Raw genomic sequence first — 11,912 nt, forward strand, 5'->3', positions numbered from 1 at the left:
AGGAGCTGGGCGATCCCCAGGTAGGGGAAATGAGATGCGAGTCGGGAGCAGGGAACTAGGCCCTTGGTCACCCCTGGATACAAGCCCTGGAGCAGTGCATCCGAGCCCTGTGCCAGATCATGTCAACATATCCTGTTCCCACCTCCCAGGCAAAGGTAAAACAGTTGTGCAGTAGAGGGCACTGCAAGCAGTTTTTTTTTGGTTTTTTTGTTTTTAATTTAATTAATTAATTAATTTATGGCTGCGTTGGGTCTTCGTTGCTATGCGCAGGCTTTCTCTAGTTGTGGTACGCGGGCTTCTCATTGCAGTGGCTTCTCTTGTTGCAGAGCACAGGCTCTAGGCACACGGGCTTCAGTAGCCATGGCACGTAGGCTCAGTAGTTGTGGCGCACGGGCTTAGTTGCTCCGCGGAATGTGGGATCTTCCCGGACCAGGGCTTGAACCCGTGTCCCCTGCATTGGCAGGCGGATTCTTAACCACTGCGCCACCAGGGAAGTCCTTGCAAGCAGTTTTTAGTTTACGAGTCAGACCCATGACTTTTGGAGACCAGCTACTTGACCAAAGCCCACAGGAGTTTGTCCTCTCAGCCAGGTGCTCGGTGATGACCATCACCACCACATCATCTCCAAAAGGAAGGAACGGATTGTTCCTCTGACGTGGAGGAAGAATGTCATAGAAGTTAAGACCCTGGGCTCTGTTTTGCCTGGCAGCATGGCCCTTGGCCGGAGGGTAGTTACTCTCTTTCTTCCTCTGTTTCCTCTAAGAAACCTACCTTACAAGACTGTCCTGAGGATTAAATGAATTGATATGTGCCAAGCACTTAGAACAGTGCCTGGCACTTAGGAAGGAGCTCAAGAAATGTCAGCTGTGATGATTATCCCCATTGTGCATTTATATATAAATGTTCTATAGTCTTTAGATAAATTTACATAAACAGGTATTACTCCATTTTGTTGAGAGGAAATGCAAGTTCAGAGGTTAATAGACTGGAATCTAGTTTTTATGAACAAGTTCAATGCTATTTTCACTATATCATATACCTCAATTACGATTAAGGCATATAAATATATTTATGTATTATATATATGTACATCTATGTGTGTGTATATACATGTTATATATATATATATATATATATACCCGTGAGTGTGACCCTTTGCTGATAATCAAACACTTTCCATTTCTTATTACGTAAAAAATGACTGGATGTTTACTGTGTTGAGTGTCTCACCTTTGGGAGTCTGTATTTTTCTCTGAGGTGAACTCTGAGGCACGCCCTCTCTGCCTTTTTTTGTGTAAATGCAGCATCTCTTTCCATCCTAAAAGTAAAAGAATAGAATAAAGGATCAAAGGACGAAGAGAGCTAAGGCCATTCCAGCCGCTGCTCAGGGGAGCCAGACACTGGGACACACCTTCTTAGTTCCCACTGCTGGCAGACAAATGGGAAATAGGGGAGTTTTTCCTACATCCCCAAATTTCTGCCTCTCTGTCTGTCATTCCACTATCATAACGCAGTACAGACCCTAAATCCCAAAGACAGCTCAGTTCTGGGAATCTCTTTCTGATGCACCCCGGGGGAGGGGCAGGGTGATTACTCCTGATGTAGACCCGACCTCACTATGTTTCTCTAAGTACAACCTGAGACCACAAGCGTCAGAATCACCCGGAGCGCTCATTAAGAATGCAGCTTCCCAGTCCGACTGCATTGTGGAGAGAAGCTACATTTTAAAAATCATTTTGTTTCTTATTTTATTATATTTATTAGGGGTTAACACATTTAGTTCTTCTAGAAATGCTAGGTGTATGAGCTGTGACAAAGGATGTTGAGTGTCATTCTTGGGACATAAGTTTTATTTATTTTTTAAATTCAAAAAATTGAAATATAGTTGCTGTACAATATTGTGTTACAGGTGTACAATATCGTGATTCACAATTTTTATTTTTTTGGCCATACCATGTGGCATGTGGAATCTTAGTTCCCTGACAAGGGATTGAACCCGTGCCCCCTGCAGTGGAAGCACAGAGTCCTAACCACTGGACTTCCAGGGAATTTCCCCCTCCCCCCTTTTTCCCACAATTTTTAAAGGTTGTACTCCATTTATAATTATTATAACATATTGGCCGTGTTCCCTGTGTTGTGTTACAATATATCCTTGTAGCTTATTTTATACATAATAGTTTGTACCTGGGACATAAGTTTTAAATTCTACAGAACACTTATTTTTACAGAAAAAAATGTTTGGAGCAAACCCCTAGCATCTCCTTCTACTTCCTTTCCTGATGCCCTTTATTAAACCCTCATGTGGACTTTCCACGTATCTATTTAAGGTCTGAGTCCGTCTCCACCCCATGCTGCCTTGATTCTGCAACATTCCCAAAGTGGAAGACATTTTTGAGTTTTTATTTTTTTTTGGCCACACCATGCGGCATGCGGGACCTTAGTTCCCTGACCAGAGATGGAACCCACGCCCCTTGCAGTGGAAGCGTGGAGTCTTAACCGCTGGACCACCAGGGAAGTCACCAGTTTTGAGTTTTAAAGGATGTTCTCCTTCAGATCTCTGCAGAGCTGTGTTTCCACAAGACAGTTACACTCAGTGACTGAGAGTCTGAGATTCAGTTATTATTCTGTTCATTTAATTTCACCAATAAATTGTGATAGAATTCAGAACTCTGAGCTACAATAATGTGGAACTTTTAAAAAGCACTTGAAATCCTTGACAGCTGAAGCAGGGACATTTAAACATACGGCAGGGAATCCAATTGTGAAATGTTCTCTCTGTAATCTTACCAAAGAGAGATGTGTTCTGGAAACGATGCCTTCGTCCAGGGGAGAAAACACATCTGCTCCTCTCTTCCCATTGTTGCCATTTATAAACCACCAAGTCTTGCAGACTTTTTCTTCCCAGCGTCTCTCATAACCATCCCTTTCATTTTAACTATAGCAGCTTCACGAATATTCTGTTACTCCATACCGTATCTTGTGCAGTGATTCTTTAAATAGTAGTCTGTTGACTAAAGTATTCTATCAAAAGAGCTGGAAGCAGTGGTGTGCTGGCAAACGTATCACAACCAGCTCTTTGGGGAAAGAAGCTGTTTGTAGAACTTGCCAATTTCCATGGTGTAAATACTCCCACCCAGGCGGATTTCAAACTATCAACTTGATGTCGCTGAATGAGGAATTGGGGAGAGATGAACACAGTCAGCTTTCATGAGTCAGTGCAGGCTGCTGTAGGTCAGCTCCAGCATATCACTGGCTGGAAGATTAATTTTTCTCAAGCACTGTTTAAACCAGCTGCTCTTGAATTCAGCAATCTCCCTGGGCCTCTACTGCCCGGCATGGAAATGGCCTGTCCACTTTTCTCTATCATAAATACTATGCCGGCCCACTTGATTGCAGAGGCCCTGGCCGTTTAAATGATCTCCCTGCTTCCATCGTAGCCCCACAGTTGAGAATCAACACTTTTAACAAACTCCCTTGGCGATTCTTACACAAGCTGAACAGGGTCACCTTCACAACACTGTCAATCAACCAGACTCCAGTAAAAATGTAAAAACATAAAATAAAATAAACAAGGTCACCTTCTAAGCCCCAACTTAGGTTCAGTGTTCCCTTCCCTGTTTGGAGGGAGGCATCCTCAAACAAGGTAGGGTATGGATTTCCATAATGCCCTGCGGGCGGCCTAATTGGACTTGTGATGGTGCTGGTTTGAAGTGGGCTCCCTTGCTCAAGATGATCCAGAGAGAAGTGGACACCTTCAGGGACGTCTGTGAAGCTCACATTCACCACCTCTTCTCCCAGCTGCCCAAAGAAGTGCATTATTGGAGGCTATATTTATGTACCTGGCCCCGCCCTCTGGCTGTACAGGATTGGACCAAGCTGGATAAATGGACTTTCTTCTCTGGGAATTCGGGTTTGGGACTGAGAAAGAGACCAGTAGTGTGGCTCGAGCTGTAATGGGTGAATTCGGGGGATGTCGGCTGCCATTTTTCACTGGCCACGTGGTTTGGGTAGAGGACCAAGTAGAGGGCTGACTGCCCCGAAAGAACAAAGCAGCCATACCGAGGTGGAAGCCACGGCGAGACTGAAAACGAGGGCTCGTGGCTTCTCAGCAATGCTCTGGTCCTGGTTCAGGCCCATATGAGGCCTGGGGGGATTTCTGTTATGGGTTTGGTGAAGCATCTTTGCATGAAGCATGATTTGCCTTAAAATAAATTCCGTTTTCATTTTCAGGTGGCTAAACTGGTTTCTATTTCTTGACTCCAAGTTTTGGAATCATCTTTTTTTTCACTGTAATAGTTGCTCTCATTTACACATTTTATTTTTTTATTGAAGTATAATTGATTTACAAGGTTGTGTTAGTTTCAGGTGTACAGCAAAGTTACTCAGTTTTATATATATACATATTCTTTTTCAGATTCTTTCCCCTTATAGGTTATTACAAAATATTGAGTATAGTTCCCTGATGCCTACTTCTTTATGTTGTATTCTATTCTAGGTGATGAAGCTCTTGAAAACTCAAGCAATGGACAGGAAGTCATGCCTCTTGCCATGGGAAAGCCGGCCAACCTCACCGTCCTGCTACTATTGCTTAAATTGGTTGATCACATAAATGTATAACACACACACACACACACACACACACACACACACACACACACACACACACACACACACACACACACACACCCCTGAGTAGCTGGTCAACAACCCAATCCACTGACTGACCATACCATTCGACTATTTCGGTCTTTCATCTGTCCAGATGTAAAATTAAGTAAAACAAGGTCATTAGTTAATCAAACAGATGCCGTATCTGTGACCAGATTTATTGCTGGGACATACTGAGTGATATTTTAATATCAGGTATATAGTCTATATTTCTGACCATTTTCTTTTTATTGGGCCCCTTGAGCTGAGAACATTTGGTGCTATTCTGCTTCTGTTTCATTATACATGTGTTCTTTTTTTTTTTTAAACATGCCAAGGAATGATGCCTTTTTTTGCCTAAGTATTATTTTAGCACAAACATTATTTTTGCAGTTGCATTTTAAAAAAAAAACTGATCTTAAATTTACCGCAGAGCCAAGCATAATACATTCTAGGTAGTTGTGTAAGTCACAATTTCTTTCAGGAAAAAATACAATAGACAAGGTTTCCATTAAATGCAGGCTTTTATGCTTTCTTAGTTTCCTCCAGGTCATTAACCCTTTCACCTCTAATCATCTTAGCAATAGGACCTAGGCAACTATTATGTAATTGATCATTAGCAAAACAGCCATGGTGGCAAAAAGAAATACTTTTGTAACATACAATGTACATTGAACTTCAAGATTGATGCTTCAATACTCAAGTTGATTTGATTATTAAGACTCAAATTAATTCTACCTTAAACTTTAAAAAATTACATCTATATTACACTTATTTAAAGATCAGTCTTCAGCAGTGAAAAATTGGTGATATTCACATTCCATAATACCCAACTGAAATGTTACTGTTTTATTTTTATTACATTTTATATAGCCAGAAGAATGTCCTTATTTTTTGGAGGTATATAGCCAAAGTATCTAGAGGTAAAGTATCGTGATGTCTGTAATTTACTTTAAAAATGGTTCTCTGTATCTATCTACGTTTCCATGTATCTGTCTATGATCTAACGAGATGATCATCTATAAGCAAATATGGCAAAACGTCAACTGTCAGTTTTATGCCATAGGTATATAAGAGCATTCATTATACTGTTGTGCTCTTCTCCATCTTTAAATTTTTCATAATAGGCAGTCCACACATTTATTCAGTCTTTGAGAAGCAAGTTTTATGACATAATTGTCATGTCGTATTTTCTAGCCTTTTTTTCCTGCACATGTAAGATCAAGAACACCGTACTCTACGTTCTTTAAGGCCCTCTTCCAAGTGCAAAGTCTGAATTTTCACAATTTGAAAGCTTTCTACTTGCTAGGAGGGTGAATTTCCTCACGACTGTAAAGTTATTTAGGCACAGTTTTTCATTTGAACAATTGAGGTCAATTAAAATGTGTCTGGATCAGAAAGTGTTCAGTGGCTTTCAGGACAACATGCAGATTTATTTCGTATTTTTCATTTCCCTTCATACAAGTAGGACATAGTAACTGCTGATGCTAGGAAATGGTTCACTTTAGCAGAACAGACTTTCCTCAGGTTAGAAGCAAACAGCATGAGGAAAGGCATCTAAAGAGCAAAGAGGTAGAAACTGGGGAGCTGAAGACAGTCTGGCCAGAATGAATTTCTTTGTGCTTTTAAAAGGAAATGAAGTTGCAGGTACTCACTTCTCCTCGATCACTTGCTTTTGGTATTCCTCATATTCCTCTCTAGTCATCCCCTGAGCTGCTGCAGGATCAGATGTACCTCCTTCTTCTTTTTTTTCTTCAGACCTGCCACCAAGTCCTAAATTCTTTACCTGACTACTTATCATAGTTTTCATAAGGAAAGCCATTGTTTCTGCCCCAGAAAAAGAATACCGAAAACTCAAGACAAAACCTGAAGGAAATAAAACCCCCACAAAACCTCTAAATATCTTCAACGACAGCAACACATTTAAAAGCAGAGGACTTCGCACAGGCTCATCTATTCAAGGGCATAATGATACAGAAGAGTGGTTTGTGCGCTGTAAGCTGGATTAAAGAGGTGAACTCCTTAGTATAGAGAGGCAGATGGTTCAGATTACTAAAGCATACGACCAGACGCAACCAACTACTTTCTGAATACACTAAGCTAATTTCAGAGGGGAAAAAATCCTTCACATTATCCATCCCTCTCCCTACCCATTTCTAAATTATAAGCCAGCAGGGCTTCATCAAGAGTTGGTTCAATTAAATTAATCAGAGCAGACCGATTACATGGCTGTAGTGAAATTTCCAAATTCCAGCCCTTGAGGACAACATCCTGTTGAAAACTGAGTCCAATGAGACTCAAAACCCGAAATGCTTCATTAAGCAAAAATAATCCTTTGATCCATCATTTTATCTCATTGGACTCTAAGTACTATGCAAGGATTTGCTTGAATTCTATACTGTTTCAGCGGTTACTGTGTCCTGTACATAAATACCCAACTGAGGCAAGAGGCAAGAGGGTCCTCCACTTACATCTGGATTACCCTAGCCTGCTCCTGCATCGTTACACTTTTGCATGGAAATGACGCGCTGGATACTTTAACTGCTCTGATCCAGAAGGTAAGAACACGAGTCAAATCATCAGTGTGTATCGAGGTCACCTTTTCCTCTTACACGCAGTCACTTCCTGGGTGCTCTATTTAAGCTCACTGGTGTTACTTGGAGAAAACTTTTGACAATGTTTTGTAACACAGATTCTCAGTGGCTGTGGTTTTCTCCAGGTCAGGGGAGGAATTTGAGCATGGCTAAGACTTTAATCTATGTTAGTATCTTTCTAATTAAAGCACTCCAAGAGCAGGTGGGGCAGAGGGAAAAGATACAGCCTATTAGTAACCTATGCTTATTATTTTATCTGTAGGCATGAGCCCTTTCAGGAAATAGATGACGATCCCTCAGATTGTACAGAACTATACAAACTGGATTTTTGCCTAAAATGCTTTTTTTAATGTATCTTAAGATCTGCTTTTCATCTTACTAACCAATTTAAAATTGTTGCTAAAATGGTCTCAATTTGAAAGATTAACAAAGATTTAGGGTGAAATAGAAACTTTTCTCGGTGCTCTCTGATTGAGAACGTACATTCATACTTAGCTCCACTTCCACTTTAAGATGTGTTGCCTGGGACTTAATACATTCAAACCATGATCTCTAAATTATTATTTAAAATAAAAATCCATTTTATAAGTTATTCTAAGTTATTAAATTATTAGATTTTAAAATTCCATTTTATTAGGAATTAGGAAATATTATGAATGGTGAGGGTCTCAATTCTAAACTCCAAAGCCAGTTGGTGAAGCAGCCTCTCCCTGTCCAGTCCTCTTCTGTCTGTCTGTGTGTGTGGGATGGGGGTAGGCTGGGGAGGGGTGGGTGTCAAGCATCACAGAAACTCTTACGTGGTAACTACATCAGTGTGACAAATGAATACTCCCTGGTGGTGCTTTGTGAAATCAAATCTTCCATTGTCTTCCCAAAAGATGATTCCATTGGAAGTGGGATCACGTCTTTAAAAGCTTTTTATTCCTCAGTTTATTATAATGGCCTTTCCACTTGGACATTCAGCAACTCTTTGCTGTGTGTGGAATCCTCCAGAAAGGGAAAATAAATACTCCAGGTGAAACAGGACTAAGCGTTACCCCTCCTCCAAAGGCTTCTCATCATACTTGAACAAAATCCCAAATCTTTACTATGGCCATGTCCCCAGTGCCCCAACCAGTGTCTAGTTTCCAGCACTGCCCCCCCCCACCCCCAACAGAAGGCTCACTGATCAGGCTTTAAGTTTCCTCTGATTTCTTTCAAACCTATCTAATTTAATTCTTTAATTTTACATTACTCAGTATTTTCTGTGGGCTTATAGCACAAGGGTCCATTACGTTAGTTTCCATATTCTGAAACCACTTTATAAAGACCATCTTTACAAAGCTACCAACCCTGAGACAGAAGTATTATGAGGAAACTGAAGGTCATCTTTAGTAAGTGGCAAAGTCAAGATTTAAACTCGGATTTGTTTGACGCTAAAGCTCTACTCTTTCCTTTTTATACCCCATGGACTCTCAGAATTGGAATTGCTTGGTTGAATGGTGCTTGCCAAAGAGAGGAAAAGTTATTTATAAAACTGCCATTAGTAATGACTAAAAGTTCCAGCTTAGCCACACTATTACCGGTATTTGGTTATTAAAGATGAAAACATCAAATACGTTGTTTTAATTATTTTGTGTTTTTCATTACCAGCAAGGGTAAGCATTGATCCATTATCATTTCTTATTCTCTTCTTATGCTTCCATGTATTGACTCTGCAGGTGGTAGGCCACCTAGGGCAGAACGCAAAGCACGTGACACATGAAATACTATCACAAGTCGGGGCCTACTTGGGAAATAAATAACTACTTATTACCCGAGACCCATGAAGGAAAAAAGTAAATTTACTAAAATATTTCTTTATTTGAATAAGGTCAATGTCATTTCTTGAATTCCAGCTAGCATCAAATTAACAATCAGAAAAAAACACTTGACAAAATGTTATCCAATTGAAATCAACAGTGGATAGAAAACCCTTTTAAACTTTAAAAGAAATAAACAGGCAACATACAGATCTAAAAAGTTGCAAGTGGTGATTTTACATTAGATCTTATAAATTAAAAAATCCCCAATATAACCATTTGTTCACTATCTCCCTGCGATAAGCACATGGACAGGAAAAGATAATCACATCTTAATATTCACAACTGTCACTTAATGTTCTTTACAAGGATTGTATCTCTGCAACGCAGAGGGTCAGGCAATCTCTTATTCAAGTAATTTTTGTTTTCCCCAAGTTATCAAAAAGTACAACTGTCTGAGATAAAATGTCACAAAAATCACAATGAGCAAAGCAAAAAGCTTTAGCAGGCCATCTTGAAGATGGGGGTTTTCATGGCTTGACCATGATCTGAAGATGCTTTTGTACGTTTAAGAGCTGTCAAGCAAAGTACCAAGAGCTACAAGCAGCAATCTGGGTTTAGTTTGTAATTGTAATAAACCAGGAGTTTTAGTAAAAAGAACATTAAGTAAAAAATTGTAAGTATAAGAGAATCAGTGCACATTTGCTAATGTCATTGACAATGAAAACGTTACATCAGCTCTCAGCTCACCTTTGAAGTTAACAAGAGACTTCTGTTCACCCCCCATCTTAGCGCTTCTCAACAGCAGTGTGCTCAGAATCACCTGAGGTGCCTGCTGAAGACTGATATTCTGAAGCCCCCACCCCTGAGTTCTGCTTCAGGTGGTTTGGAGCTGAGCATGGAATCGGTATTCTTAACAAGCACTCCAGGATCCAGATGGACCACAGACCACACTCTGAGAAGCACTATTATCCCTTTAATACGTAACAAAATATTGTGGCCTCACAGAGTTTCAAGCTGAATAAAACATTCAAACAATTACAACACGAAGAGTTACGTTAAATAAGAGTATTAACCATTATATTGAATATAATTGCATTTCTTTTTTAAAGTGGCATAAGCACAAAGACTTACACTAAAATTGTAAAATCAGTTTTGTTTTAATCCAAGGCACCTGTAAAATACTTGCTGGTGTGAGAGAAGTTAAATTCAATTATATAAAATAGTACAGAAATGAAAGAGTCCTGGCAGTGACTGATTTTTCCACAGAGAAAACATTTTTCTACAGAAATGAGCTACTTAAAGTTGACGATTTTGAGGAAAATAAACCAAATTTCCAATAATATGGTAACTTGTATGAACCGATTTACTGAGTGATTTTCAGCAAATTAAATCAGTACGAAAGAAAAGAAGGTTCATGCTCGTATACTGCATAGGTCTAACATTTCTTTAAGTTCAGGCACACGTGACCATGGATTTTATAATACTGGGTATTTTGCAACCTTTTATCTCAAGAGGATTTCCAAGTCTCACAGTCTACAACTGAAACATTCTTCTGAAGGTATTAATTTTTTTTTCATGGAATAAGAGTAAATTCTGTGATGATGATGTCTCTGAAATATGAATTTCAAAATGCTAACACTACAAGGAAAAATGCTAGCAAAGCAGTTCTGTGTTGGAGTGGCTGTTGGTATGAGAGTGATCGTTAGAATGTTCCTGTTCAGCGTTCCAGGATAAAGGCTACTGTAAGAAAGCCGTGCTAGGACCGTTTGCATATGTAGTGCTAGTTAGGTACTGCTATAATGCAGAGCTCTTTAGAGCCTTTGTATGGGTTTTCAGCAGTTAGTCCAGTCTGTAAATGACAACTAAGAGCAAATTTATGAAGGCTGTGAAGAATTAGATAGTGCTGTTTACAAAACGGTACTATTTTCGATTCTGTGACAAATGAAAGGTATCGTTTTAGCTAGCTAGAAGAGGTAAAGTAAAAGGATATTTTGAAGTCTACATCAGTCGTGAAAACAAAATGTCATTTACAGATTGTCTCTACTATACCTAGAACTATGTACAACAACCCCTTCCAGCCTGATGTTTCAAAGTTAACTTACTAACAAGTGCTTCACAATATCCTTAGTTCTGGCATTAAAAGAAAGAAATCAGAAGTGCTAACACTATTTTTCAAATTTTGCCTTCAAAAACTTTAACACTGCTTCTACTACTGCCTTCTTGATTTCCACAAATATGCAGCATCACAAACGCCAGGTTGCATGGAGTGATGTAAATCAGAATGCAGTGGTAGTTTTTAATGACCTTAAAATATACTCAGGACATGCAATCTGAGTTGAATTTAGAGATATAAACGCAGAGTAATTTTCCTAATATTGAACTGACACTGTTGGAACATAAGACATTCAAGAATATGAGCAATCACGAAATGAACACACCGCTAGGTAAAATACCCATAAAAACCATTGTCAGAGGAATGTTGTCACCTAAACGCGTTTTCAGGCAAAAAGCAGCTCTTAATTCTCCCCTCCAACTTCCTTTAAAAGTGAAATATATCATTGATAATCAGAAGGGAAAAAATACTTCAATAAACATTCTGAAGCCTATTATCCAGATCCTAACGCCCTCAGACAAAACATTCTTTGCTTTCAAAGGGAGCTGTATTAGGCTCAAGGACTGCAGGACTGAGTCTTCGAGTAGGAAATCCTGGCCTCTAAAAAAAAGGCTTTGGTTACAGAATAAACACGATGGGTAGCTCTCAGACCTCTTATTTTGGCGGGGGGCAAGGGGGCAAGGGTGCTTATGCTAAAGACAGAAACTTCCAACATCAGAGACTTAGGGGTAACTTTCATATACGGGGGTGCCCCCTTTCTGTTATTTACCCTCT

The 11,912-nt window shown here is 39.6% G+C and overlaps 1 protein-coding gene across 1 annotated transcript in view; it reads right to left on the reverse strand.

The window, feature by feature from the left end:
• The window catches only part of CPLX4 (complexin 4), a 32,216-nt gene extending 20,329 nt beyond the window's left edge, over window positions 1-11,887 (reverse strand). Inside the window, exons 1-2 of the mRNA XM_022584362.3 lie at window positions 6,303-11,887; window positions 1,231-1,318 (exon numbers count right to left, since the gene is read on the reverse strand). Of these exons, the coding sequence (XP_022440070.1) occupies window positions 1,231-1,318; window positions 6,303-6,469 (255 nt within the window). The 5' untranslated portion in view covers window positions 6,470-11,887. The remainder of the gene's footprint in view (window positions 1-1,230; window positions 1,319-6,302) is intronic.
• Window positions 11,888-11,912: the final 25 nt, after the last annotated feature.

Source organism: Delphinapterus leucas, chromosome 14 (genome assembly GCF_059928025.1).
Source record: "Delphinapterus leucas isolate spDelLeu-1000000601 "Yukka" chromosome 14, BTC_Dleu_Yukka2, whole genome shotgun sequence".
Lineage (NCBI taxonomy): Eukaryota > Metazoa > Chordata > Mammalia > Artiodactyla > Monodontidae > Delphinapterus > Delphinapterus leucas.